This window comes from Mirounga angustirostris, unplaced genomic scaffold (genome assembly GCF_029215605.1).
Source record: "Mirounga angustirostris isolate CCGP_5_RB_7025 unplaced genomic scaffold, mMirAng1.0.hap1 SCAF_15, whole genome shotgun sequence".
Classification (NCBI taxonomy): Eukaryota; Metazoa; Chordata; class Mammalia; order Carnivora; family Phocidae; genus Mirounga; species Mirounga angustirostris.
The window spans coordinates 86251320-86279038 of record NW_026991723.1 but is presented as its reverse complement, the minus strand read 5'-3'; the positions used below and the strand labels follow the sequence as shown (position 1 = coordinate 86279038).

At 54.8% G+C, this 27719-nt stretch overlaps 1 protein-coding gene and 1 long non-coding RNA gene across 5 annotated transcripts in view; both read left to right on the top strand.

Moving 5' to 3' along the window:
* Positions 1–6163: 6163 nt before the first annotated feature.
* ENG (endoglin) overlaps positions 6164–27719 on the top strand; it is a 34553-nt gene continuing 12997 nt past the window's right edge. Inside the window, exons 1-3 of one of the 4 annotated variants that reach the window (XM_045883196.3) lie at positions 6166–6600; positions 15453–15595; positions 26109–26249. In XM_045883196.3, the coding sequence (XP_045739152.1) occupies positions 6534–6600; positions 15453–15595; positions 26109–26249 (351 nt within the window). In that variant the 5' untranslated portion in view covers positions 6166–6533. Of the gene's footprint in view, positions 6601–12939; positions 12995–15452; positions 15596–26108; positions 26250–27719 lie in introns of those variants that run through there. The other 3 variants (XM_045883195.3, XM_064579510.1, XM_064579511.1) reach the window with 3 other exon arrangements.
* On the top strand, positions 15602–23426 carry LOC135362721 (uncharacterized). Its single transcript, XR_010407730.1, has 2 exons — positions 15602–19202; positions 22351–23426. It is a non-coding gene; the product is annotated as an uncharacterized LOC135362721 (long non-coding RNA).

The window sequence follows — 27719 nt, the reverse complement described above, 5'->3', positions numbered from 1 at the left end:
GGTGAGGCTTGGCTGCTGGTCCGTGGCCCACGCTGTGGGTAGCTCATGGAGAGCCTGCTCAGCGGAGGCCTGGCTCCCGAGGGGCGGGGGAGGAGGGGGTGTCTGTAGGGTCAGCGAACGCCTGCTCATCTGCTCCTGTGGGCTGGGAGGTGGACGTGGCATTGGGACCAGGCAGGAGACATCGCACTTGTCACACTCTTCACATCTCTAGGGGTGCTCCAGGCAATGGCTTGTCCCAAAGTACCGGAACATTCTGACCAGCCAGAGACCTCAGGGTCTCAGAGAGAGAGAGTGCTCTGTGGAGGTGGTGGCCTCAGATGCCCCCCCTCCCGGACTGCGCCCCTAAGTCTTGGCCTGGAGGGCCCTGACGGCCTGGCCGGAGGCGCTGAAGTGGGAGAGGAAGGAAGCGGGGAGCAGAGGAGGCCAAGGCTGCCGCCTCCCAGCCTCGAGAGGGGCCTCGAGTAAACAGGAAGGCCTGGCGGCTCCACAGTGGGGGGGCTTTGGAGGGGTGGGGGCCAGAGTCCTACTGCACATGTGTGGCCTGTGAGCACAGAGCTTCCTCGCTGGGGAAGCTGACCCAGAGAGGTTGTGTGACTTGTCCCAGGCCACACAGCAAGGCAGGGGCACGGGGCTCGACCCTCACCTGCCTCTTGGGCTTCTGCCCCTTTCGTGGGGTTCTGGTACAGGGTCTCCTGCCTGTGTTGCCCTCCCTGGTTCATGGAGTGCTGGGTGAGCCTCTCCCCTTCGTGGGCCTCAGCTTTCTTCCTACGAACACTGAGCCTTACAACTTGGAGGTTCTAGAATCCTGACCCAGTGGAATTCTGCCTCCTGCGTGGTCCTCATGGGTTCTTTGGACCTTGGGGAGTGGGTTTCATCAGAAAGGCCAACATTTGGGAGGCAGCAGGTACCTGGACCTGTCCTTGGGGAATGAGAAGGAGACCCTGAGGGACTTCTCTCTTCCAGAACAGAGCAGTCTGGCAGGACCGCTGACCCTTGTGACCACCATGTCCCCTTGAGGAATCATTCCCCCTCATCAGAGGCCTTGTCCTTGGCTCAACATGCCTCCAACACCCACACCCTGAGGCCACAGAATCTCAAGCTGCTAGCCCATTCATTTATTCTGACAGTACTTCTCAAACACCTCCCACAGGCCAGGTGCTATTTGAAGTGATGGGGATGGGGCAGCAAACAAAGCAAGGCCCTTGCCCTCATGGAACTTCTGTTCTAGAGAGGGAGACAGACCAAAAAAACAATATATAGTGTGTCAGATGGAGACCAATCGCTGGCGTGGGGAGGGGGCTATTTTAAATGCAATGGTCAGGGAAGTCCTCACTGACCATGCAACATTGGATTCATGAATTAAAGCCCTGTGGTTATCTAGGGGGAGAGTGTATCAAGGAGAGGGAATAGCAAGTGCAAAGGCCCTGAGGTGGGTGTGTGTTTGGCACATTGCAGGAATAGCAGGGAGGCCAGCATGGCTGGAGTGTGGGGATCGAGGGGGAGCAGAGCAGAAGATGAGGTTGGAGAAGGGACAGGGGAAGCCTTGCTGGCCATTTGAGGGGCTCTGGCTTTTACACCGAATGAGATGGTGACCCAAGATGGGTGCTGAGCAGGAGGGATGGAACTTGGCTCAACTTTAACAGCCCCCCTTTACTGTGTGCAGAATGGGCTGGGGTAAGGGTGGCAGCAAAGGAACTCCCTAAGGAGGTGACCGCAATATTCTAGGAGGTGCTGCTGGTGACTAGGGTGATCGCTGTGGGGCGGTGGGAGCCCCACAAACACTGGAAAACCGGGAGAGCCGCCGACACGGTTCGCTTGTTGGTTGGAGGAGGGGTGTGGGAGTCAAGAACCACCTCAAGGCTTGAGCAATGAGAGGAGGGGTCTGTCACGGTCTGAGATGGAGGCACCGAGGAGGGAACAGCTGGCCCAGAAGCAACAGAACGTGGTTCTGGACACATGAAGTCTGAGCTGCTTACGTTACACCCAGGAGCCTGGAGCCAGGGGGAGAGTAGAAATCTGGGAGCCATCCGTCTATGTAGATGGTACTTAAAGCCATTTGTCTGGATGAGGGCACCCAGAACAGCACTTGTCAAACTTAATGTGCACACGGATGCCCTGGGGGTCTTGGTAAAATGCAGGTTCTGAGTCAGCAGGTCTGGGGCAGGGTCAGAGAGAAGCTCTCAGGAGATGCTTAGACCACAGCTGGAATAGCAGGGAAGCAAGGCATCATGTTTCATGGCCAAGACCCGCTGGTGGGTGATGAAATCGATAGAGTGGCTTGTGATCAGTATTTGAAAGGAAATGAGACAAGATGAATGCATATCGTAAGGGCATATATATGTTCACAGAACGTTGCGACTGTTTGAGCCTGAGTCCCAGGGTTTGTGCTGGGACACAAGGTCATGGTCCCAAAGGTTTGTGAAAACCTGACCTGGGAACGAGGGTAAATAGAGAAGGGAAGAGGCCCAGGGGCCAAGCCTGGGAGGATGAGGAGGAATGAGTAAGGAGGCCGATAAGGTGACCAGGGAAGGGGGAAGAACAAGACGGGAATGTTCTGGAAGCTAAGGGATGAACTACGGGCTCAGACCTGAATTATTATCCTCTGCTTCTCCCCAGCCCTGTTGTCATGCACACTTGAGTCTGTTTCCTGCACTGTAAAATGGATACATGACAGTCTCACGCCATTAGGTGGCTGTAAGTTGGCACTTGGCACAGGGCTGGACAAGCTGGTTAATGGTGGAGTGATTCTGATTCTGGTCCTGGGCTTTAAGCTTCTCCAGGCCAGCAGGCTGTCCTCCCATGGTGCAGATGAAGAAAGATGAGACCCAGAGCATAGAAAGGGCTCGCCTAAGGCCACGTGAGACAGAGCCTGGACACCCTGACTCCCAGTCCCGTGCTCTCTTTCCTGTGTACCCACTTTCTCCCTTGTCCTTGTGGGTTTGGCCCTGATGTCCTCAGCAGCCCCTGGCTCCAGGCCGGTGGAGACAGACAGCCGCCTGGGGGGTTCCCCAGGGACTGCCTAAAATTCCTTCTGTGGCTAGTGGCCAGGGTAGACGTGCTCCATCCCTTCCTGTAGCCCTGGCCTTCCCAGCCAGCCAGGAGGAGGAAGGAGCAGAATCTGTGCACCTGCCCACTGTGGGGTCGGGGCACAGGGCCCTGGCCATTGGCCACATGTCTCCTTGGCGTGTGGCAAGGCGGCACCTGAAAACATTTGTATCAGTCAGAGCCCATACAGGAAACAGATGGCACGCTCCAATGGGATAATTTGAGAATTTAATGAAGGGTCTGTTTACCCAGGTGTGGACAGGGTGTAGGGAAACCACAAGGGACAGCAGTGTGGGCCATGACCACCCTTGGCCTGGAGAGGGCCTGGTCAGGGCTGTGGCCTTCAGGGGAGGGAGGCCACTAATTTACAGTGATTCCACAGGGAAAGAGCCAGAGGAATGAAACCCCCCCCTTCTCCTCCTTCCCCCTCCCTGTCATCTGTGCAGGGCTGAGGGGGATGAGAGGCAGTAGATGTGTCCATCGAGATGGAGATGGAAGATAGCCAACCCAAGGTCTGTCCCCAGCTGTGAGACCATATGGCCGTCAAGCTTCCCAGCGACAGGCGAGCCAGATGAGGACTGGCCTTTTCCACTGGGAAGACTAGCAAGACCTGCCTCTTTGCACCTCAGTTTCCCTGTGCCTCCATGGCCCCCACTCTTGCCTTACCTTCCTGGGTACTTCGTGCTTTCAATAAAGATATCTTAAGGCCCAAAGGGTCCTGGGCTCTGTGCTGGGGCCACAGCAGGTGCAGACGTATCAGAGTCCCCCCTCAAGGGGCTTCTAGTCAAGTGGAGAGACTCACACAATAGGACTCCACACAGGCTAGGGCGTGGTGGGGAGGCCTGGTGTGACCTCCTCTCCACAACTGGGGGGTCCCCATCTCTTTCTTCCTCCACAAGGTCTCTGGGGTCAGGGCTCCAGGCCCTCCTGTAACTGCCTGTAGTTTTTTCTGTCCCTGGAAGTTCTTCCTTGGGTCTGCCTGTAGCTTCCCCTGCTTTCTAGAGAATCCAGTGGGTCTTGTTTAGAACGTGCATGGCGATGGATTGTGCAGCATGGGGGGAAGTGGGAGGGAGGAAGTTTTGGGGAGAGCCTCCCATGGGGTCCCTGCTCTGGCCCCGGATGCTCTGCACCCTGTGACACCCACCGCCACGGCGACATGAGTCTTCTCCACATGTAGCAGAGAAGGAGGTGAGCTTGTAGCCAGGCAGCCCTGAGGTCTCCACTTTCCTGCTGGGGGTCACGTAAACTCCAGGGAGCCTGGGGTTCCTCTTCCGTAAATGGTTTAATGTCACTGGCCTCCAGGGGTGTCTGTGAGGATTCAGAGCTGATAAGGTGACAGCCTAGGGCGGGGCCTGGTGCCCTGGGGAGTTCAGCCCCTGGGGCTGGATTAACTGTCCCTGAGGTACAGACCCTGCTCTGAGGGCCTGGGGGGGGGGGAGCCTCACAGCCCCCTCCATCATCCCCGCCCTCTGCCTGGGGGTGCCCACCTCCCCATCTCTGCGCCCCCAGGAACAGGCAGAGAAGCTGCCGCTCGTGGGATGGCCCATCCTCCCCATCACGGCCTTCCCGCTTGCAGGACATGGAGGCCCGGGGCTCCCGTGACCCACACCCATGCCTGGCCAGGCAGCTCCAGGGCTGGGCAGCGAACCTTCCCCCAAACCCCACCCAAGGAGCCACGCCCGCCCTTCCCACCCCCTCTCAGCTCCTGCAGAGACAAACACACTCCTGCTCTGCTCCCTCCGGAGGCACCCAGGGCTCCGGCCTTCTCCTCCCTCCCTGGGCCTCCATTTCTCCATCTGTGACCCAGGACAAGGATAAAGAGAAGGGCCTCCCAGCTCCATCCCGTCTGTGGGTCCCGCCAGCTCATAGCACGATTTGTCTTCTCAAAGCCAGCACCTTCTGCCCCAGAACCCTCCATGATACCCCCTGGCCTTCATTCAAGACACCCCCGCCCTCCCAGAGCTGGGCCAGAGTCTGCCTCTCCAGGCTTCCTGTCCCCACCACACCCCCTGCATGTCCCACAGTGGTCCCACCACTTCCTGCCTCTGCGCCTTTGCTGGGGCTGGTCCCCTGCCCAATGTCCCTTCTTGACCCCCTTCTTCTATGCCTCTCCCCCGACTCACCCAGTCCTTCAGAGGCCAGGCAGCTCAGGCTGCTTCCTCTGAGCTCCCTTGGCCTGACCCTAGGTGCTACCCAGGGCCAACACCTTGGTGTGCACAGAGTTGGCACTTACTGTTTGCAGAATGAACAAGGGGCAGTTCTGGCATTTTCTCCCAGGCTGAGGGAGCACTGATGCGGGGAGTGCTTCCTGGGCCGGGCCCAAGCTCAGTGCCATAGTGCCTGGACCTCCCCAAATCTCACAGCAGCCTGGCCAAGAAAGCACCACTGTGCCCAATTTACAAACAGGGTGACCGAAGGTTGTGGAACCTTGCTCGAGGTCTCGTAGCTCAGAGCAAGGAGAGCAGGGCTTTGAACCCAGGGCCATCTGACTTCAGAAACGCCGTTGAAGAGAGTCCCTCTTTCATCTGGGGCTGTCCTATGTCCCTGGAGGATTTTCCACCCATGGAGGGGGCAGACCCAACGTTCCCCTGTCCTCCCTGGGCCCTGAGACCTCAGCCCCAGCTGCCATCTGGGAGTGTTCCTTCCCTATCCGGGGCCTCAGTTTCCCTGCCTGCAAAGCAAGGAATGATGAGCCAGTATTAGGCTTATATAAGCCACTTTTGGTGCCTGAGGACACCCTCCTGTTCGAATCCCAGCTCCACCATCTTTTGGGGCCAATTATCTCACCCCATCAGGCCTCTGTTTTCTCATCTGCAAAATGGGAACAATTGAGTTCAAGGGGCTATGAGCTCCTCCTGAGCCTCCTTGGTCAGAGCCTGGCCTCTGAAAAGTCTCCTTGGTGGGCTGCTAGGGTGATTGTTTTCATCTGCCCCCTGGGGGCTGCCAGATATGCCCCACCAGCCGGCCCTGGAGAGGGTGGGGTGTGTGAGGAGACGAGCCTGGAGCCTGGGCCCTCCCACCCCACTGCCTCCCCCCCACAGGGCCCCCCACCCAGCGACAAAGCCCGTGGCACTTCCTCTCCCCGCCTGGCAGGCCGCCTGGCCCGGCCCCTTCTCTAAGGAAGCGCATTTCCTGCCTCCCCGGGCCAGGCTGGATGAGCCGGGAGCTCCCCACTGCTGCGGGTCATACCCGAGCCTCCATCCGCATCCCAGGCCGGGACTGCCGCCGCAGCTGCCGTCCGCGGGAGCCCAGCACCCCCTCCCCGCTCACCCTTCGGCCAGCGACCCCCGGCCCGGCCCTGCGCCCCCGTGCCCACTTCTCCTGACCCCTCGGCCGCCACCTCAGAAGGCTGGAGCAGGGACGCCGTCGCTCCGGCCGCCTGTTCCCCTTGGGTCCCCGCTCGCGCCCACGCCGGCCCCCACGCTCGCCCGCAGCCCTGCCCCTGGACACCGGATAAGGCCCAGCGCACAGACCCCCTGGTGGACAGCATGGACCCCCGCTCGCTTCCCCCCGTCGTTGCCCTACTGCTGGCCGTCTGCAGCCTCAGGCCCACAAGTAGGTGTCCAGGGACCCCGGGTGGGGAGACTCGGCCCCAGGTGTTCCCGGCCTCTACCCTGGTCCTGACCTCATGCCCAGTGGGGCTGTCCTGGGGGGTTTGGACAGCCCAAGGTGGACAGCGTAGGGTGACCAACCCCCCCGGTTTGGCAAGACAAAGAACAAATGGGCATGAGTTATTTGCCTTAACCCCGGCCTCTGGCCTCTGCCCTCCCAGCTATGTCCAGTTTCTCCCCCAGGAAGCCCAGGTCCCAGCGTGCTGTGCAGCCCTAGGAGGGTCTCCTGCCCTCTCTGGGCCTTAAGGTTCCCATCTGAGGAACCTGTGGGAAGGAGGGCGTGTGGATTCACAGTCAGCACTAGGGCTCTGGGTTCAAATCTCACATGGTTACTTCCTCGCGGTGTGATATTGGGGGACTGCCTTTGGGCCGCTGAGCAAAGCGGGATGGGAATGGAGCTCCTCTGGGGCTGTTGCGGGGGGTGGCAGTGAGGCCCTGCTTGTAGAGATCCGGAGCAGGCTGGAGGATTCTCTGTTGTTATTGTGGCTTTATGATTAGCTTTAAGTTCCTGCCTCTCACTTCCCCAGGGCCTGTGAGTGGCACCCAGAACACTCTTGAACTTAGCGCTCTCTCTCTGCCTCGACTTACCCTCTCTTCCTCAAGATGCAGCAGGGTGGGGACACAGGCCTAGACTAAGGGTTCTGCGGGGGTGGCTCAGCCTGGGGGTTCTTCCAGGCGGTCATGGCTTTGCGGCCTTCCGAAACTGACCAGATGAGAGGCCATGAGGAGCTGGGGACTCCCAGATCTTCATCCCACTCATGTGGGCCTTGCTGTGTCCGCCCCTCACCCACCTAAAACCACAGGACAGCCCTATGGGCACCCCTTCACCCACGGCACATCCAGAAACTCTCTAAAGAATCTGGTGTTGGGGGTGGGGGGGGAAACAGGGGAAGAGCACAACGGTGGCCACCTCCCTACCTGATCCCACCTTGTGGCATTTTAAAGCCCCTGGTCCTTGGTCTCTAAACCCCTACGACTGCCTCACTGATCACAGGAAACTGTCGCGACACTAAGTGACCTAGCACAGATTTGACCCTAGACTTGGGCTTCTAACCACGTGTGGTGTGCACCCCCCCCCCCGCCCCCATATAACTCCCGGCAACCCCGCAAGATGGCTGCCTGTATCTCCCCATCTTACAGGATAGGAAGTGGAGGCTGTGATCTGCCAAGTTCACACAGCTCGGACAGGAGCCCACCTGAGCTCCTCCATAGGCCTCCAGGCTGCCCTGCCTTTCTCCCACCTCTCCCACATTTCTAGCTTGATAACACTGCCATCTTTGTCGTCATCAGAGGAAGATCCCTGTAGATCTTTAGGGTCTGGTTTTATAGGATGGAAGGCAGTGGTGTGCTGGCAAATAATGAACCACAGGGGTGGAGGGCGCTGGCGATAGTATTTGTTAATGTCCAGGGTGTAAATGTTCCCACATGGCTGATTTCAAGCTACCAGCTCACCAAGCTTGCGGTTGGGATGCTGTGTCCCCAGGACCTTTGTCGGATATTTTTACCACACAGATGCAACAGACATCTGACCTCAAGAGCATAGAATATAGTAAAATGGAGTAAAATAATTAGGAAGTAATGAGTTTTGATATTTATTACCTTTTTAAAAATACAATTTATTTTTAAGCTTATACAATTTAATTTTTTTTTAAGATTTTATTTATTTATTTGAGAGAGAGAATGAGAGACAGAGAGCACGAGAGGGAAGAGGGTCAGAGGGAGAAGCAGACCCCCCGCTGAGCAGGGAGCCCGATGTGGGACTCGATCCCAGGACTCCAGGATCATGACCTGAGCTGAAGGCAGTCGCTTAACCAACTGAGCCACCCAGGCGCCCACAATTTAATTTTTTTAAGATTTTATTTTTAAAATAATTTATTTATTTGACACAGAGAGAGCACAAGTAGGCAGAGCAGCAGGCAGAGGGAGAGGGAGAACCAGCCCCCTTGCCAAGCAGAGAGCCCGATGCGGGGCTCAATCCCAGGACCCTGAGATCATGACCTGAGCCGAAGGCAGATGCTCAACCAACTGAGCCACCCAGGCGCCCCAAGATTTTATTTTTTTTAAGTAATCGCTACACCCAATGTGGGGCTCGAAACTACAACCCCGAGTTCAAGAGTCACATGCTCCACTGACTGAGCCAGCCAGGTGCCCCCAAATTCAATTTTTTAAAAAGATGTTATTTGAGCGAGAGAGAAAGAACGAGCAGGGGAAGGGGCAGAGGGAGAGGAAGAAGCAGATTCCCCACTGAGCGGGGAGCCTAATGTGGGTCTCGATCCCAGGACTCTAGGATCATGACCTGAGCTGAAGGCAGATGCTTAACCTACTGAGCCACCCAGGTGCCCCCCAAAATTTAATTTTTAATAATGGCTGGGTTTATTTTTTTTATTTTTTTATTTTTTAAAGATTTTATTTATTTATGAGAGAGAGAATGAGAGAGAGAGAGAGCATATGAGAAGGGGGAAGGTCAGAGGGAGAAGCAGACTCCCTACCGAGCAGGGAGCCCGATGCGGGACTCGATCCTGGGACTCCAGGATCATGACCTGAGCCGAAGGCAGTCGCTCAACCAACTGAGCCACCCAGGTGCCCAATAATGGCTGTGTTTAATAGCCAGTTGGAAAAACTGATAATTTATCAATCTGCTCCTGGGAGTGGGTACCAGTACCCCAGTGATCATAGGGTTCAAGGACATTCCAAACCATCCAGCCCAACTCTTTGACAGTCTGGGAAACTGAGGCCCATGGAGGGCAGACAGAGGCCCCGGTCAGGGTGTGGAACCCAGATCTCCACACGGGGGGTGGGGTGGGAGTGACCCAGGCATCCTCAATCAGGCCGGAGAGGGTAAAAATGGGTCCAAAACAGGTCCAAGAATGGTCCAGCCTTCTGGGAACACAGCTTGGCCGAATCTCTTAAAAACCTAACCTGTGTGCCGGCTCAACCTTCAGCCTTTTGGAGTTACTTGCCCAAGTCTGTCAAGATCCATATAGTCCATAGGTGCCTGTAACAAAAACCCAACTGGAAACCACCCAAATGGCCATCAGCCTGGGCCCTAGCAAAAGAGTTAGTATTCGGTGAAATACCACGCAGCCGACACGGAGAAAGAGCTGGATTTGTATCTATACTACTGTGGACAGATGTCTGGGACCCAGTGTTAGGTGCTTCAAAAGCAGCGAATCCGTTACTGTCAGAATAAAATAGGAACGGGGCACCCGGGTGGCTCAGTCGGTTAAGCGTCTGCCTTCGGCTCAGGTCATGATTCTGGAGTCCCGGGATCGAGTCCCGCATCGGGCTCCCTGCTCGGCGGGGGGTCTGCTTCTCCCTCTGACCCTCCCCCCTCTCATGTGCTCTCTGTCTCTCTCATTCTCTGTCTCAGATAAATAAATAAAATCTTTAAAAAAAAAAAGATAGGAACAGTGCACGGTACACGTGGGGACAATCCCGATGTCTCTGTTCTCCAGCACAAGCTTTCTCTAGGGAATTGTCTCTAAAGACACTTTTTTGCCACGTTGGGATATTTTTTTAAAGAGCAAACGTAGATTTTTTTTTTTTAAGATTTTATTTATTTATTTGACCGAGAGAGATAGCAACAGCAAGAACACAAGCAGGGGGAGTGGGAGAGGGAGAAGCAGGCTTCCCGCCAAGCAGGGAGCCTGATGCGTGGCTCGATCCCAGGACCTGAGCCGAAGGCAGACGCTTAACGACTGAGCCACCCAGGCGCCCCGCAAACGTAGATTTTTAAAGAGCAGTTTAATTATATAGTCACTTAAGTCTACTCCTCAAAGAAAACAGGTAAGAAGGAGAAAAAAAAAAATCACTTCCCAAGTTCCTTCATTAACATAGGCATTGTTAGGTGGGTTGCCTATAGTTTTTGTCTAGCTCTTTAAGGTAATTTTAATGCAGATGGATCAACATTTGGGAGTCTTGGGGGACCCTTCTTATGACCCAGAAGGTTTCTATGTTGTCATGTAGACTCCATAACCGTCCCCTTGTGGTTCCGGGATATTCTGTCCCTTAGATGTGCCATCCCGTCGTTTGTCTAACAAATCCCTTATTGTTGAATATCTAGGTGGTTTCCCCGTTGAGGCTAGTTATAAATACCACCACCGTGCACGTTTTTGGTACATGCACCTCTTCCTGTATTTTGGAGTATTTCACTTGGATAGAGTCCCAGAAGTGGGGCTGCTGGGATTTGAGGCTCATGTTGGGTGGCTGGGATCAAAGCGTGTTTGTGGAGTGTGGACAAGCCTTCGCTGGAGGAACAGAGGCGGGACTTGGAGGCCTGTGCTGCCTACCACCTGTGTGGGGATCTGGGCCTCTCTGGAGAGGGGACAAGTGACACGGGACAGAGACCACAAATACTCATCTCTTAGAGCCCGCACTTCAGGGCAGCTTCCCATTTGCCAGGAGGTAAAAGAGGAGCTGTGTGAGCCAGGAGAGATGAGCCCCTGGGGACGGTGGGGACATGACCATTGAGATTCTCTCTCATCTCAGCCAGACGGAGAGTGACACTAAGACCCAGCTCCAGCCCCGGCTTTGGGACATCAGCCCTGGAGGCTGAAGAGGACCATCCTCCAGGGCTGAGCTGACTTCATACGTGGGGTAAGGATGGGGGCGAAGAGGCAAATGTCACTGCTGACACTGATTCAGCTCGCACTCTCTGCCACACACCGCTCTCAGCCTGATGTGCACCCTCAGACTTAACCTTCACAAAAGCCCAGTGGAGCAGACACTCCTGTCTCCCCAGCGGCACAGCTGAGGAGGCTGGGGCACAGGCAGGTGAAGAAATTTGCCCAAGTAACAGCCCAGGAAGGAGCAGCTGGGGCTTGGGCCCTGGGTCGAACCATCGCATCACACTGCCTGTGGGGAGATGAGGTTTGGTCCCCTTCTTGCCCTCCCAGCTAGAGTGCCACCAGATCAGTCCCGACAAGACGACGTTCACAATAGGGTTTTGAAGGTTGAACAGAAGTTGACCAAGAGGTCAAGTAAAGGAAGACCATTGGTCTGGGAGCGAGCAGGGCAGCCACAGGGAATGAGGTGTGTTTGGAGGAAGAGCTCACCTCTCCCCAGTGTGCATACATTCTCATGAGAGCACTTGCCAGTCCTGAGCCTCTTCATGCATCACAAGTCTGCTGAGCGCTGTGCAAATGTCATCCGACCAACATTTGCAGCAACTCGATGAGGAAGCTATTGGGGTTGCCATCATCCTCATTGTACAGTTAATAACACTGAGGCACAGAAAGGAAGCTGGAAGGTGGCAGAATCAGGATCTGAACCTTGGCATCCATCAGAGCATTGCACTTTTGTTAAGATTTTATTCATTTATTTGAGAGAGCACAAGCAAGGGGAGTGGCAGAGGGAGAGGGAGAAGCAGGCTCCCCACTAAGCAAGGAGCCCGATGCGGGGCTCCATCCCAGGACCCTAGGATCATGACCCGAGCTAAAGGCAGACACTTAACGACTGAGCCACCCAGGCGCCCCTGCACTTTTTTTTTTTAAGATTTTATTTATTTATTTGAGGGAGAGAAGACAAGCAGGAGGAGTGGCAGAGGGAGAGGGAGAAGCAGACCCCTCACTGAGCGGGGAGCCCGATGCGGGGCTCGATCCCAGGACCCTGGGGTCATGACCCGAGCCGAAGGCAGACGCTTAACGACTGAGCCACCCAGGCGCCCCTGCACTTTTTTTTTTTTTAAGATTTTATTTATTTATTTGAGGGAGAGAAGACAAGCAGGAGGAGTGGCAGAGGGAGAGGGAGAAGCAGACCCCTCACTGAGCGGGGAGCCCGATGCGGGGCTCGATCCCAGGGCCCTGGGGTCATGACCTGAGCCAAAGGCAGACGCTTAACCGACTGAGCTACCTAGGTGCCCCAGATCCCTGCACTTTTTAATTCCATGTTAGGTGGTGGAGTGTGGACTTGACCCTGCGGGCACTGAGGAGCCACAGGGAAGACTGGAGATGGGAACCTTGAGGCCTTGCTGGGGGTGGCTGAGCTGGATGCTGGGACATCTGGGAGGCTATAATGGGACCCTGAAAGGAGCAAAGGGTGGATGGGTGATTGAAGAAGAGAAAAAACAGAGAAAGCCTGTGGGAAAGGCTCTGCCCTTGTATTAGGAAGTAATCACAGCCACTGTGTTCAGAACGCTTACTGGGTACCAGGCGGATGCCCAGCTGCAAATACAGACCCTGACACGTAATAGCCGGGCGACCTCGGGCAAATTCTTGTACCTGGTGGATCTTGTCTCTCCAGGTGTCACATGGTTCCAATAAGAGTACCCACCTGTAGGGCTGCTACAAGGATCAAGTGAATGAACTCGTGTCAAGCCTCGCGACAGTATCTGGCTCTCAGTAAGCGTGATGCAAGCTGTTTTGCAAAGGGGGAAACTGAGACTCAGAGAAGTTGGGCTTTTGCTCAAGGTGACCATTGTTCTGAGGGGTAGAGCTGGGATTTGACCCGGGCCGTCTGGTTCTGGAGTTGCTCTCCTTGACCGTTATTCTCTGTGGCCTTTCAAGGTGCTGGGGTGGCCAGGCGGAAAGCCCCGAGGTGGCTCTATGCTCCTGGGTGGGGGCAGAGGAGGAAGGGGACAGAGGTGTGGGGGGGTGGCTCCTGGGTCTCTCACTCGGGCCGGGTCACCCAGGCCCCTAGCGGCGCCTCCTCCAACCCGGGTCCCGGGAGGCCCTGGCGTTTCCCTTGGTGCCAGGGGATTGTTTTCAGCTCTGTCTGGGCCCGCCTCCGGCTCCGGGAGACAGGCCCGGGCGTCATACTCCCTCCTGTCTCCCCATTCTCGTCTGCGGGGTGGGGGCAGCCAGGATTCGAAAAGTCCCCAAAATAAATGGACCTCTTATCTGATCTCCCAGCCTGGCCTGTTATCTGATCATTACATAATGGCCAGGCCCGTGGCCTCTCCCGCTGACGGCATGGAGGAGGTGGCCCCAGGCGGCCCAGGCAATCCAGGAGGAACTGGGGTTCCTGGAAGTCTGGGGAGGGGGCAGGGAAAGTCCGGAGGAAAGGAGGAAGGCACTGCACTAATCTGCAGGCCAGACCCCGCGTCATGCAGAGAGAGGTGGGTCCGAGGCCCAGCCTGGTCAGCCACGTGCTGTGTGACTCTGGCACACCCCGCCTCTCCGGGCCTCAGTCTCCCCATCTGTGTAGGAAGGGTTTAGACCAGGTAGCAGCTAAGAAGTCTGTGTTCGCTGATAGGGAAAGGGAGGGAGGGGGTGGGGAGCACTGAGGGGCTTGGTGGGTCACCAGGAGGTGGGACAGCAGGAGATGGTGTCAGCCCTGTGTCTGCTGGGATGAGGGGGGCTGTTGGCCTGGGACACCACTGACCTGCAGACCGCCCCATCCCACCACTTCACCCCTACCCCCTAAGAGAGTCCCTTCTTCTCCAGTGACTGAAGTCAATCAAATAATGGTGACCCAAAGAACCGCCATATGCCCTGTTCTCAGGGAGTCCTCCCAACAACCTCTGTGGATTCTAACTGTCATTTCACAGATGAGGAAACTGAAGCCCAAAGTGGTGAAATCGCTCACCAAAACCACATAGCCAGTAAGTGCCGCCTGAGATTCAAACCCAGGTCGGCCTGGCTCCAGGGACCTTGCCTTGAATCACAATGCCAAAGGACACTTGCTCTGTGACCCTTGCAGACAGGACAGGGCCAGGGCAAGGACTTACAAGGTCTGGGCCCCCGTAGTCGCCAAACGTCCTAGTCCTGAAGTTATCCCTCCCAAGGTGCTGGGGTGAGTGGTGTGGCCACGGCCAGGGACGGCCATCTTAAGTCCTCCTCTGACCTCCGGGGGTCCTGAGCCCAGCAAGGCTGGCTTAGGAAAAAGACGGCCCGATAGCCTGGGATTCGGAAGAAGCCTCCCTACCCCCCTCCTCTGAGCTGGCGACGGCTGGACGTGGGGCCAGCCCCTCCGCGCCCATCTTTGATCTCCAAGAAAACAGGAAGTGAGCGCGACAAGATGGAGACACAAACTTCCAAACAGTCTCCCCTTCTCTGTCCTCCTTCCCTCCTCCGGAGCCCCCCCTTCCTCGGCACATTCCTGAGGACGAGGTGTAGGGGCCTCATTTCCTCTTCCTCCTCTGCTGGGTCAGGGTGAAATTCCATTGCCTTCCCTCAGGACCTGCGTTTCCGAGCAGCCCAGGAGCAGAGCAGGCTCCGTGGCCCAGGCCTCCTCCCAAAGCCGCCCTCTGAACCCGGGCCGCCCTTCTGGCTCGCTCCCTCCCTTGGGGCCAGGAGACTCAACCCTCCTTGGCCCCATTCCTCCCAGCCTCCCCGAGGCGCAGGGAAGTTTTGGGAAGTTTTCCTCTCCCAGTCTTAGCTCTTGTCTCCCTTCAGAGTGAACCAGCCCGGAGGCTTGGGTGTGTGTACCTGTGAGCTCAGCCCCACAGCTAGGGTTGTGGGATGTAGCAAATAAGAACATCGGATGCCCAGTTAAATTTGAGTGTCAGATAAACAGTGAAAAAAAATTTGGTGTAAGTATGTCCCATGCAATAGTTGGGATATACTTATACTTTTAAAAATTAATCGTTTTTATTTATTCAAATTTAACCAGCTATCCTGCGTTTTATCTGTCAGCCCTACCCCTAGTCACACTGTGACCTCGGGCAAGAGACTTCTCCTTCCTGAGCCTTAGTTTCTCCATCTGTGGAATGGTTATAATGATATCCACCTTGTAGGGCAGTTGTGGGGATGCAGAAAGCCCTAAGCCAGTGCCAAGCGCTAGGCATTCGGATCTTGGGAGTGACTGTCACCACCGTATTCTCACCTGGTGCTCTCTCTGGATGTGCTTCCCCAACAGGTCTTGCAGAAACAGTCCATTGTGACCTACAGCCTGTGGACGCCGAGGTGACATATGTTACGAGTCAGGTTTCTAAGGGCTGTGTGGCTCAGGTCCCCAATGCCACCCTTGAAGTTCACATTCTCTTCCTGGAATCCTCAAGGGTGAGTGCTTGGTGGCAGGGCTGGGGTTGGGGTCCCAGAGAAAGGCCCAGGGCCAATGGGATGAGGGGAGCCTTCCTTGTGGCTGTCCCTGGAGCAGCGGGCCGTGTCCTCACCAGGGTCCCCGCCAGGAGGGATACATGGGCATTTTGCAGGGCCAGTAAGGGATGGCATTTCCGGGGCCAGCATCACAGAGGTCTTCTGGAAGCCCCAAGGCCCAGGTGGGAAGGGCTGGGTGTGGCCAGTGATTGGAGAAGAGCCAGGTGAGCGGTGGCAGGGACCAGGTGAGCTGTCACTTGTGCACCTGCAGTGTTGGGGAGCTTGCTGCTTCTCGGCAGACGGAGCTCCCCTCCAGGCAGCTTGGGTTTTGAGCAAGTGCTTCCCTCAGTTGAGCTCAAGTCTCCTTCCCTACAATGTCCCCCACTGAACATCGGTGACCTGGCCAGGCAGCCCACAGAGATCGAAGCCAGTGATGCCACCTTGGAGACCACTGTCCCTACTGAGGTCCAGCATTAGCCGAAGTCCCTCCTAATGATAATACCACACTTATGGAGGGCTTGCTGTGTGCTAGGTTCTGTTAGAGGCCTACTAAGAGCCGGGAATGGGGCTCAACATCTTCCATGTATGAAGCCTCCCAAGGGCCTATCTGTCAGAGTCTGTTATTGCCCCCGCTTTTCAGAGGAGGAAACTGAGGCAGGCCTAGAGAGGTGAAGTCCCATGCCCAAGGCCAGAGTTCGCACTAGATTCTGGGAGGCCCCAAGCTAGGCTGTCACCTGGCTCCCCAGCAGATCTGTGTCCTGGCAGCATTTGGCCTGCCCAGGCTGGTGGCCACACCTGGCTGGTGTGGCCTCAGGTCCTGATAGCGATTTAGTGGCGTCAGCTCAGTAAACTTGTGGCTGGGCTGCTCCTGAAACTGTTGAGTTGCTCGGCGTTTGTGTGGTGATAAGATGGTGCCCAGACCACCAATATCGAGGGGGGCCTGCTCCCCACCGCCCTGCCTGCCACCAGGACTGTGGGCCTCGATAATCCCCAAACTGAGATAGTGCCAGACACACGTTATATGGTTTCCAAAGCCATTGTAATTTTTTTCACGTTTGGTAACGATACGGAACATAAGATTGCCCTCTGTAAGCTCATTTTGTTTGTTCTGATGACCGGTCACTGGGTGACTGGGATTCGCCCCCACTCCCCCCAAATCACTCAACAACGGGCCGGAGTCCGAGAAAAGCCCCCTGCCAAGTGCCAGGTCTGTGGGAAACAGATGTGTAGACAGCCAGCCAGGATCTGGGTAATGGGTGCTCTCTTGGGGAGTGCAGGACAGGGGTATGGCAGCTGCTGTGGGATTAGACAGGGCTTCCAGGAGGAAGCAACAACAGTAAGATGGCCAGGAGTGAAGGAGGTGGTAGAGAAGAGCTGAGGACAGAGTGAACCACAGGCAGGTGAGTGGACCGTGGTTAGGGTCAAGGTGTTCACCACGGCGGGAGCTTATAGTTCACCTTGGGGCAGGGCTGGGGAGATGCAAAGGCCCTGCCACTATTTTAAGGAGTTTGGTCTTTCTGCTGTGGACAGTGAGAGTCATTGGAGGGTTTTTAGGGCCATGGTGGGATGGCAGTGTAACTCACGTCATCCTAGAGCTCATGACAACAGACCCTTCTGTCGCTCTCCGTCTCCTCCGGAGGACTCAGCCTGTGGAGCATCTGGCTTTTAATCCAAGAAGCCAGGCTGCAAGCCCCAGGCCTGTCAGGCACATCTGTTTGAGGGGGTGGTAGAGAGAGCTGGGATTCAGGAGACTGGGGCTCCAGCCTTGGCTACGTCACTGACCAGCACCTCATATAGTACCTGGCACGTGGAGGGGGCTCCTTCCCCTCACTCTTCCACACCCACACAATTCTGGAGCTCAGGGACTCAGTGAAGAATCACAGTGTCAGAATCTGGCCCAGGGCCCGGCAGATAGCAAATAACCGTTTGCTGAATGCGTGAGAGCAAGAACGCACTGCTAGGTGGCCTCGACCCAGCAGGTGCGAATGCGGGCTCTGGAGCTGGACGGTCTGCAGACTGGAGTCTGCCTTCCCACCTTACAGCAGCAGGACCTTGGGCCACTTCTCTAGGCCTTGGTTTTCCACAGGAAATATGGGGACGATAATAGTACCTCCCTCACAGGGGGTTTGCGAGGATCCGGTGGGGCAGAGCGGGCCAATATTGAGTGCGGGGCTGCCCAGAGTGACTGCTCATCCTACAGTAGCTCTGCTTGTTGTTACTCGTATGTTATTATCTTTCTATATATGCACACACACACACATATATATACACACACATTATTTATACACATACACACACACATTATATAACAATAATATCTTGTTGTTATTATATGTTATTATCTTTGGCCTCCGGGTCTCCCCTGTAAATACCCTCCTCTTACCAAGCATGCTGTAGTTTTCAGAACATCTTCACATCGGCCCAATAATTTGATCCCCAAAGGTTATTGCTACCAGGTAGCTGAGGCAGGGGCCATGAATCTCTTTTCAGAGGGGGCCACTGAGGCCCAGCCCGATGGAGCTGGGCCTCCCCACCAGGAGCTCCTGGCCTCCCTGCCCCAGGGGCCCATGATCCCCCCCCAGACCCTACTCTGTGACATGGAAGGCACCTTCCTCTCCAAGTAGGCCCCCCCGCCGGGAATCGGATCCATAGCCTGACAGCCCCCCCCACCAAACAGTCCTGGCCAGGTGCCTGCTCGGTGCCCAGCTTGTGTTGGGTATTGATGATGCAAAGAGAAAGCAGACCCGACTTCTGCCCTTGAGCCACTCCCAAGCCAGGGGAGGCAGAGGTGGGCATCGGCAGGCTGATGGGATTGGCAATGGGGGGCACACGGGGCTGGGGAGGGAAAGGGGCGTTAGTGAAAGGCTCTCGGTGTCCAGCCAGACAGAGACGGCGGTGAAGGGCATCCCAGGCAGAGGGCACCGCACAAGCAAAGCCCTGGGGCCAGAAATACGAGCTGGCGGCGGGCGCGTGGGTGGCAGCTGTCTCAGCAACCAGCCCCAGCCCTCCCAACCTGTGGCCGCCGTCTTCCAACCCTGGCCCGCAGAAACGGCTTTCCCGTCCACCCCTGCATAGCCTCCGCATCCTCAGATTTCCTGTGGGTGGGCAGCAGATGAGCTGTGGCAGCCAAGAGGCTCAGGGAAGAAAGGTCCATGGCAGACAGATGAGGGGACCATTGGGCAGAGGCTCTATCTCGCTGGGTCCCCAAAGGGCAGGCCGGAGCCTGGATTCCAGGAGGGGGCCCGGGGTCACATCCTGACCCGCGGAGACAGGAAACTGGCCTGGTGTCTCAGCGATTCCCGTCAGACTGACTGCACGGGTCTGCTGTCTTCCTTACAAGCCCCAGGCAGCCGGGCCAGAGCTGGGGCAGCCGCTGATTCACCCTACTTCTGGGCAAACCCGGGGAGCTGAGGACACCCCACCCACCTCCAAGCAGATGGAAGTTGCTGGGCTCTTGCACTGACTCATTCCTGACCAGAGGGGCAGGCAAGGCGGCTCAGGCAGAGAGGAAGAGCAGGAGGGGCCCGGGGCTCCCCCAGACTGTCCTAGGAGGCTGTGAAGGGCTCTGGAGGTCAGTGTTGTTCTCAGACCTGGGCAATGGGGGCCCCTGTTCAGGCCCCACAATTAATGGCCCTTCTCTGGCCCTCTTCCAGTTGCACTCCTCACCTCCCCCGCCCCGGGGATAGGGTATCTGCAGGGCCAGAGGGACATGCCCACCCGGAGCCTGCACCTGTCACCTGAGTCCATGCTCTGGGTCCCTGGACTCCAGAATTCCCTGCCCATATATGCTGAGCCTCCTTCCCGGGCTGCGTGGGGCTCTTTCTTGTCCCATCCTCTAGAAGGGGGCACTGCATGGCTGGAGGAAGGTCTGCCACACCTAAAGGCTGGGCAAGGTGACTACGTGAAGGGGGCAGGCATGGCAGAGCATGGGCATTTGGGCTGGGTCACCCACGTCCGTACTCATGAAGAGAAGGAGGTGAAAAAAAAGGAGGGTGGGCTGGGAGCTGGGGGCTGCCATCTGTATTCTTATCCCAGGCCTTGCTGATATGAGGGGCAGGTTCAGTGGAAAGGCATGGATCGGGGGCCCAAGAGGCTGGGCAGGGCTGATGTCTGCTGTCTCACTGCTATGTCCCCCGTGTCCAGCTCAGGGTCAGTCACGATCGGGTAGTTGGGTGGATGGATGGATAATGGAAGGAAGGAAGAGAGTGAGGGAGGGTGGGAAGAAGGAAGGAAGGGAGGAAGGAAGGGAGGGAGGAAGGAAGGAAAGAAGGAGGGAAGGAGAAATATACATGCGCATGAGCATTTGCTGAGGGACTCTCCCCACGGGGTTAGTGGTGGCACTCGCTGTTCACCTCTGGTTGTTGAGGGGTGTTAGTTCTCTGCCAAACTCCTGGAGGATAGAGTTGTGCCTACTTCCTGTGCCCCTTCAAGAGCACAGAAACCCTAGGCTGGGCCCCCAGCACTGGCCTCTCAGAATCACAAATGAACAGGGGAGGCGGAAGAACATGGGCCGACCAGGGGCCCTCAGCCGGGGAAAGCAGCACGTCTCTTCTGGGAGGTTCTGGAAGCCCACTTGGTGTCCACTTGGCTAGAGACCATGACTCTGGGATGCCAAACATGGGGACCCCAGGAGGCAGGATAAAATCCAGGGGCCACACGATACTAGAACATCGCTGAGCCCAACTCCTCGGTACCCAGATGGGGAGACCGAGGCCCAGAGAGGGGATGCCACAGTGAGGCGTAGCTTCAACATGTTCCAGTTCTCACTAACTGCTGCCCACCTTTAATGCCAACCTCGCCAGCCCCCAGGCCATGGCCCTCCGCTGGGTGAGTGGGCAAGGAGGGAATCACGGGTCATGAGAGCCGAATCTACTGCTGTATATTTAGCGGGGCACCGGACGCCCCACCTTGCAGGCAGCATCTCACTGAATCCTCACAAGTCTATGAAGTGGGCATATTACTCAGCCGATTTTCCAGACCAGGAAACTGAGGCCCAGAGAGGAATAGTGACTGCCCAGGGTCACAGGTTAATGACTGAGCCCACACTGGAATTCAGGTCAGTCTGGCTTTGACCCCTGGCCCCTGCCATCCTGCCTGCCTGTATCATCTGAGTCTGCTGCCTGGGCAGAGGGACGGCCGGCTCCAATCTGGCCGGCTCCAGTCTGGCCCTCGGAGGGTGGGGGCTGCAGGCAGCCCCAAGGCTCCACTCCTAGAAGAATTGCTGGAAGCAACTTTCTATAAGTGGCTACTAGTGTTCAGGGCCTCCTCACTGAAATCCCCCCTTCCCGCCACCAACCGCTGGGCCAACAATGGTATCTCTGGGACACTGGCACAAAAATAGAAACTCGGTCTCCTGCCCACCCACTCAGGGAAGGGGCGGGGGTAGGCCTGAACTGGCCCAGGTCGGAGCTGGGAGTGAGGGGCCGGCCGGCCTGCCTACCTCGGCTGGGCTCCCAGAATTCCCAGGATGCCATTCGGAAGACTGGGAGCTTGGGAGGGGGGGCAAGGCAGACCCCTTGCTTTGCCTCTGGGCTCCGGGCTGGGGGGAGGGGGCGGGAGGGAAGAGGGAAGTCAATGTGCGTATGAGTGACTGTGGTGATGAGTCAGGGCCATGGGATGGAAATGTTTGCTGTGGAAACCCAGCTGGGGTTTTCTGGTAACCAGCCGGCCTCAGCTAGGTCCGGGAGCTCAGAGACCCCCGGGGGGCCCAGCTTTCCTGCCTCCCCGAGCTTGCGCACTGCTCACTTGCTGCGTGTCCCCGCCCCATGGCCTCACCCACTTTCTGCCCCCAGCTCTACCAGTAGGGATGCGGTGACGACTGAGTGATGGGTGAGGAGCTGAATGTCGTGATAAATGTCCCCACAGAGTTCCAGTCTCCTCATGCCCTCACTCTTGGCATGACCCGACACTGACCTCCACTTCTCTTTTCTAACTTCCTTTATCTAGAGCCCCACCAGGTATCTGTTCCCAACCCTGTCCTACCAAGTGGGGAGACTGAGGTACAGAGGAATAGTGACAGTTGCCGATCAGCAGCAAGAATGGAGGTTCACAGGGTTCTTTCCTGTCAGCTCTGAGGCCATGCTCCCTGCTGCTCTGTCACCCGCAGTGCTCTCGGCCTGTGGATGCCCACGAAGGGGCAGAGGATGGACCTCATCCACTGCAGCCCATCAGCAGCATCTCCAAACCCCAGCGCCCATCTCTTTACTGCGTGGGGGGCCCCAGAGGTCACTCCCCTGGGTGAGGACAGCTAGATGGGGCTGGACAGTGATGAACTGTGGGGAAGTCCAGAAGAACAGGGTTGAGAGGGAGACATGGCCCAGGAGAGGTATAGGGGCTGTGGGCTCCACTCTGGTCCCCGACTTTGCCCCCAGCAGATCCCTGGGTAGTTTCCCTCCCTGAGCCTCAATTGCTGCATCTGTAAACTGGGAGGATACCTGACTCTGCTTCACTGAAAACCCATGTAACACACGCTCAGTCCAGGGCCAGGCACGGATTAGGTTGAACCATGTGAAATTACTGATACTCAGTTGTTGTTTTTTTTGACAGCTTTATCCAGATAACATTTGCCCATTTAGAGTGTACAATTGAATGGTTTTTAGTAGATACACAGGATTGTGCAATCCTGTTCGATTGTTCAAGCTAACAGTACATACGCAATCAGGGTAAGAAGGTGGGGGCAGGTCCATTCTCAGAGATTCTCAAAGATTCTCATTCTCCAGGATTCTGGCAGGTCGGCTGTACCGGGTCTTTCCCAACACCACCGAGATGGGTCTCCCTCTGCTCAGGTTAATTTCAGGTAGTCTGCCAATTATACTTCAATTTTTATTTATTTATTTTTTTTAAAGATTTTTAATTTATTTATGAGAGAGAGAGAGAGGGAGTGAGCACACAAACAGGGGAAGCGGCAGGCAGAGGGAGAAGCAGATTCCCTGCTAAGCAAGGAGCCCGATGCGGGACTCAATCCCAGGACCCTGGGATCATGACCCAAGCCGAAGGCAGACGCTTAACCGACTGTGCCACCCAGGCATCCCTATACTTCAGTTTTTAAATAAATTAATGAATTAAATGAAAACTTCAGATAATGATCATAATCCTGGAACAAAACGTCAGTTGTGACATTTAGCTTTGTATTTCATGTTTTACCAAAATATATTAAATCCAGTATTTAATTTTTAATGTGTTTAGAATGCATAAATATTTCATTTTTTTTTTAAGTTGTATTTATTCAAGTAACCTCTACACAAAACATGGGACTCCAACTCATGGCCCTGAGATCTAGAGTTGCACACTCCTCCGGCCAAACAGCCAGATACCCCTCAGATGCATAAATGTTATTAAAATTGATTTAAGAGGCGCCTGGGTGGCTCAGTCGTTAAGTATCTGCCTTCAGCTCAGATCATGATCCCAGGGTCCTGGGTTCGAGCCCCACATCGGGCTCCCTGCTCAGCGGGAAGCCTGCTTCTCCCTCTCTCACTCCCCCTGCTTGTGTTCCCTCTCTCACTGTGTCTCTCTCTGTCAAATGAATAAATAAAATCTTAAAAAAAAAAAAAAATAAATATAAAAATTGATTTAAAAAGATGTTTCGAAAACCAAAAGGTCAGGCGCCTGGGTGGCTCAGTTGGTTGAGCAACTGCCTTCGGCTCAGGTCATGATCCTGGAGTCCCTGGATCGGGTCCCGCATTGGGCTCCCTGCTTGGCAGGGAGTCTGCTTTGCCCTCTGACCCTCCCCCCTCTCATGTGCTCTCTCTCTCTCTCAAATAAATAAATAAAATCTTAAAAAAAAATAAAACCAAAAGGTTATAAAACCCATTAGAAAACTCTAATTAATAAAAAATGTGAACTTACAAAACATAAATTTGAAACCTATATTATCGTTCCATAAATTCACGTAAAAATAGTGATCCGAAGATAGGCAACGTCAATAGCTCACTAAAATAAAAAAGTTACTTGTAAAACATTGAAAATGAAATCACATTATTCGCTCTTTTGTTTTAAAGAGCAAAGTTACAAACAAAGAGTGACTATGGTGTCATTATTGACTAACGGAAATATTTCTGGGCAGATTTTTCCAGTGGCTGAAACACTCTCTTGGCTCTGTGACATCAGCTGGGGAAATGTCCAGGAGATCATTGGAAGTGAAATCTAAAACTTTCCACTGATGTCTTCATCTTGAAATACCTCTCTCCTTTTTGATAAGTGTGAGGAGATTTGGGGGGTCAAGTTTTCTCTCTGTTGTAGAGGCTGCCCGCTTCAGAGAGCCGCTGGAGCTCGTTGCTCTCCGTGGAGTGTTTCCATTCGTCTTTGTCCTCATGAGTCTGGGGCAGGGCTTCCGACATCTATCCCTGCCTGTCCGCTGGTTCAGAAAGTCTTTGAGCAGAGCTGAGGTTGTTCTTTTTTCTTTCCTTTCCTTTCCTTTTTCCTTTCCTTTCCTTTCCTTTTTCCTTTCCTCTCCTTCCTTTCTTTCCTTTCTTTCCCTTCTTTCCTTTCCTTCCTTTCTTTCCTTCCTTTCTTTTCTTTTCTTTCTTTCTATTTTTTTTTTTTTAAGATTTTATTTATTTATTTGAGAGAGAGAGCACATGAGAGGGGGGAGGGTCAGAGGGAGAAGCAGACTCCCTGCCGAGCAGGGAGCCCGATGTGGGACTCGATCCAGGGACTCCAGGATCATGACCTGAGCCAAAGGCAGTCGCTTAACCAACTGAGCCACCCAGGCGCCCCTCTTTTCTTTCTTTCTTTCTTTCTTTCTTTCTTTCTTTCTTTCTTTCTTTCTTTCTTTCTTTCTTTCTTTCTTTCTTTCTTTCTTTCTTTCTTTCTTTCTCTTCTTTCTTTCTTTCTTTCTTTCTTTCTTTCTTTCTTTCTTTCTTTCTTTCTTTCTTTCTTTTCTTTTCTTTCTTTTCTTTCTTTCAAGATTTATTTATTTATTAGGGCTCCTGGGTGGCTTGGTTGGTTAGGCATCCTCTCTCTGTCTCTCAAATAAATAACTAAAATCTTTTTTAAAATTATTTATTTGAGGGCGCCTGGGTGGCTCAGTTGGTTAAGCAACTGCCTTCGGCTCAGGTCATGATCCCGGAGTCCCGGGATCGAGTCCCACGTCGGGCTCCCTGCTCAGCAGGGAGTCTGCTTCTCCCTCTGGCCCTCCCCCCTCTCATGTGCTCTCTGTCTCTCTCATTCTGTCTGTCTCAAATAAATAAATAAAATCTTAAAAAAAAAATTATTTATTTGAGAGAGAGCACAGCGGGAGGGTCAGAGGGAGAGGGAGAGAGAGACTCTCAAGCCAGACTCCATGCTGAGCACACAGGCCAACGCAGGGCTTGATGTCACAACCCTGAGATCGCGACCTGAGCGGGAACCAAGACTTGGACACTTAACCAACTGCACCACCCAGTCGCCCCTGAGGTTGTTCTTTCAATAGAGCTTTGCCTTGGGGATCGCTGTGTCCTTTTCCTTCTAGGGAATGAGGAGGTGTAGAAAAATGTTGGGGGGCCATATTGTCAGAGCAGAGGCCTGCCCAATCCACATCCTAGCTGTATGCGTACTTGCTGTGTGATTCTAGGCAAATGACTTCACCTCTCTGTGCCTCATTTTCTCATCTGTTAAGTGAGAATAAGGTTGTTGTGAGGATTAAATGAGTCAATATGTAAAGCACTCAGAAGAGTCCTGGCACATAGCAAGCACTATGCAAGGGTTAGGTTTTATTATTCCTGTGGATGTGGTTGTGGTGGTGGTTATGAAGGCGTTCTAAATGCACACACCATGATAAATTAACCCTTTTCATGTGGTAGGTATTTGTCAGGATGTAATGATTTCGAGTTCACAGTCTTATATCAAAATGATGGTATTATATCAACAAAAACATGGGCATTTTAGTACTTTAAACTAGGAAGGCAAACAGGAATGCAGGAAACTGGGATGGGGTTGATGCCTCGACACGTTGCCTAGGACCAGAGAAAGGGCACAGGGTACCATCCAAGTCACGCAGATGCTCACAGGCCTGGCATAGAGCAGGTGCGCCAGGGAACCGGCAAACTTTGATCTACTGTTGGATAAAGTTCCGGCTTCTTGCAGTTTTTTAAAATCTCTGAATTTGATGAAACCAATTGCCTTCATCCATTCAGCAAATATATAGATTTTAAAGATTTTATTTATTTATTTGACAGAGAGAGAGACAGCGAGAGAGGGAACACAAGCAGGGGGAGTGGGAGAGGGAGAAGCAGGCTTCCCGCGGAGCAGGGAGCCCGATGCGGGGCTCGATCCCAGGACCCTGGGATCATGACCTGAGCTGAAGGCAGATGCTTAACAACTGAGCATCTCCCGCCAGCCAGGCACAGTGCTGGGCACTGGGAGGCAGGGGCAGCCCAGTGCGGCAGGGAGAGAAGAGAGGAAGCTGCTGAGGAGTGAGTCTTTACTACCGATCCGGGTGGCACAGCCTGCGCAGGCCTGACTGGTCTGTGTGTGTGTGTTTCTCCTGTCCCCACCCTAGGAGGTGTCAGAGCTGGAGCTGACTATCCAGAAGTCCAAGCAAAATGACACTCGGCCCCGAGAGGTGCTTCTGGTCCTCAGTGCAAACAAGAACATGCTCCTGCAGTTACAGGCCCCAGGAATCCCACTCAACCTGGCCTTCGTGAGTGTGTTACCTCCAACCGTGGGCTGAGGCTCTGGCCATGGGAGGCCCCTGCTGTCTGTCTCTGTAGGCCAAGCTCTCCTGCCCCAGCAACGCTGCTTCTCTTTTTCATTCTGACATTATTCACCGTGACGTTATTCACCCTGCCTGGTGAATCCCATGGGGCCCTGCCTGAGAGAACCCAGGCAGCAGGGTCTGGGATGAAGAGTCCAAACCCAGATGTGGGAGTCAGGTTGATGGGCAACCCTGGCCAAGTCCAGTCCTCTTGCATAGCTGGTCTTCCCATCTGCCCAGTGGCAGAATTGGATCCAGTGACCTCCCATAAAGTAATCTTGTCACTGTCTTTGAAAAAGTTACAAGATATGTTTGAAAATATTTAAGTACAAAGGAAAAGGAAACCTAATGATGTATTAATCGTGGCTATGGTGGGGACATGGGAATAGGAGAGGCATTTATTTATTTGTGCTTTATACTTCGTTGAATTTGCAAGATTTGCTCTAATGAACACGGCCTACATTGGAGAAAAAATATTTTGCAAAAATTCCAGTTTTAAGTGTCAGGCACGTCCACCAGAGAGAGGTCAACGGGCTGGGACCCACAGCAAGGGGTGGGGGTCAGGGCTGGAGGAGGTGGGGTGGCCTGTGGGCACTGCCTCCCCCACTGGAAGGCCTTGGGAGGTGGTCCCCAGATGCAAGCAGCTGCTGTTTACAGCCAGAGAAAGTAGAGGGCAGGGGTGGGGGCGGACAGCAAAGCTAACAAGGGGGAGAGAAACACCAAGAAAAATAGAACTAGGAAGAGCCAGCTTGTTGTGGGAGGGACAGATAGGCACTCAGAGAGAGGAGGAGGAGAGCTGGGATCCAAAGACAGACCCAGATCCAGAGCTGCCTGGGAGACAGGCCCAGAGACAGAGAGAGGCTGGGGGTGGGGTGAGGAATCCAGGCTCGAAGCAGGCACAGCAGAGACGGACGGACAGGGCCAGGGAGCCATGAACTGGACCAGCTCCATGTGGAACTTCCCTCTGTTCCCAGTGGGGTAAATTGAGGCCCCGTGGGGAGCCAGGGCTTGCCAGGGCTCCTCCTCCCCCTAACTCTTCCCCCCCCTTCCCCTTCCCGTTCCTGGGCCCTGCAGGCAGGGATCTGAGCCCCAGTGGGGCCCAGGGTGACACAGGGAATATGAAACGCAGGGCAGGAAGGTCGCGGCAGCTGCTGGCTCTGGTCTGGACCAGGCCTTCCTCCTCCTCAGAGCTAAGAATAGTCGGGCGATGGGGGTGGGGCACTGTCGGAGCTGCAGGGGGTGAGGAGGGGAGGTTACAGCTACCTGAAGGGGGGCGAGGACTCCACAAGAGGGGTCACAGTTGGGTTTGCAGCTTGGGCCTATGTCTGACCCAGCACCAGGTGACTGACAAAACGCCTCGCCTTTAATCCCTGTCACATCCCCATTTTACAGATGATGACCCTGGGAGTCAGACTG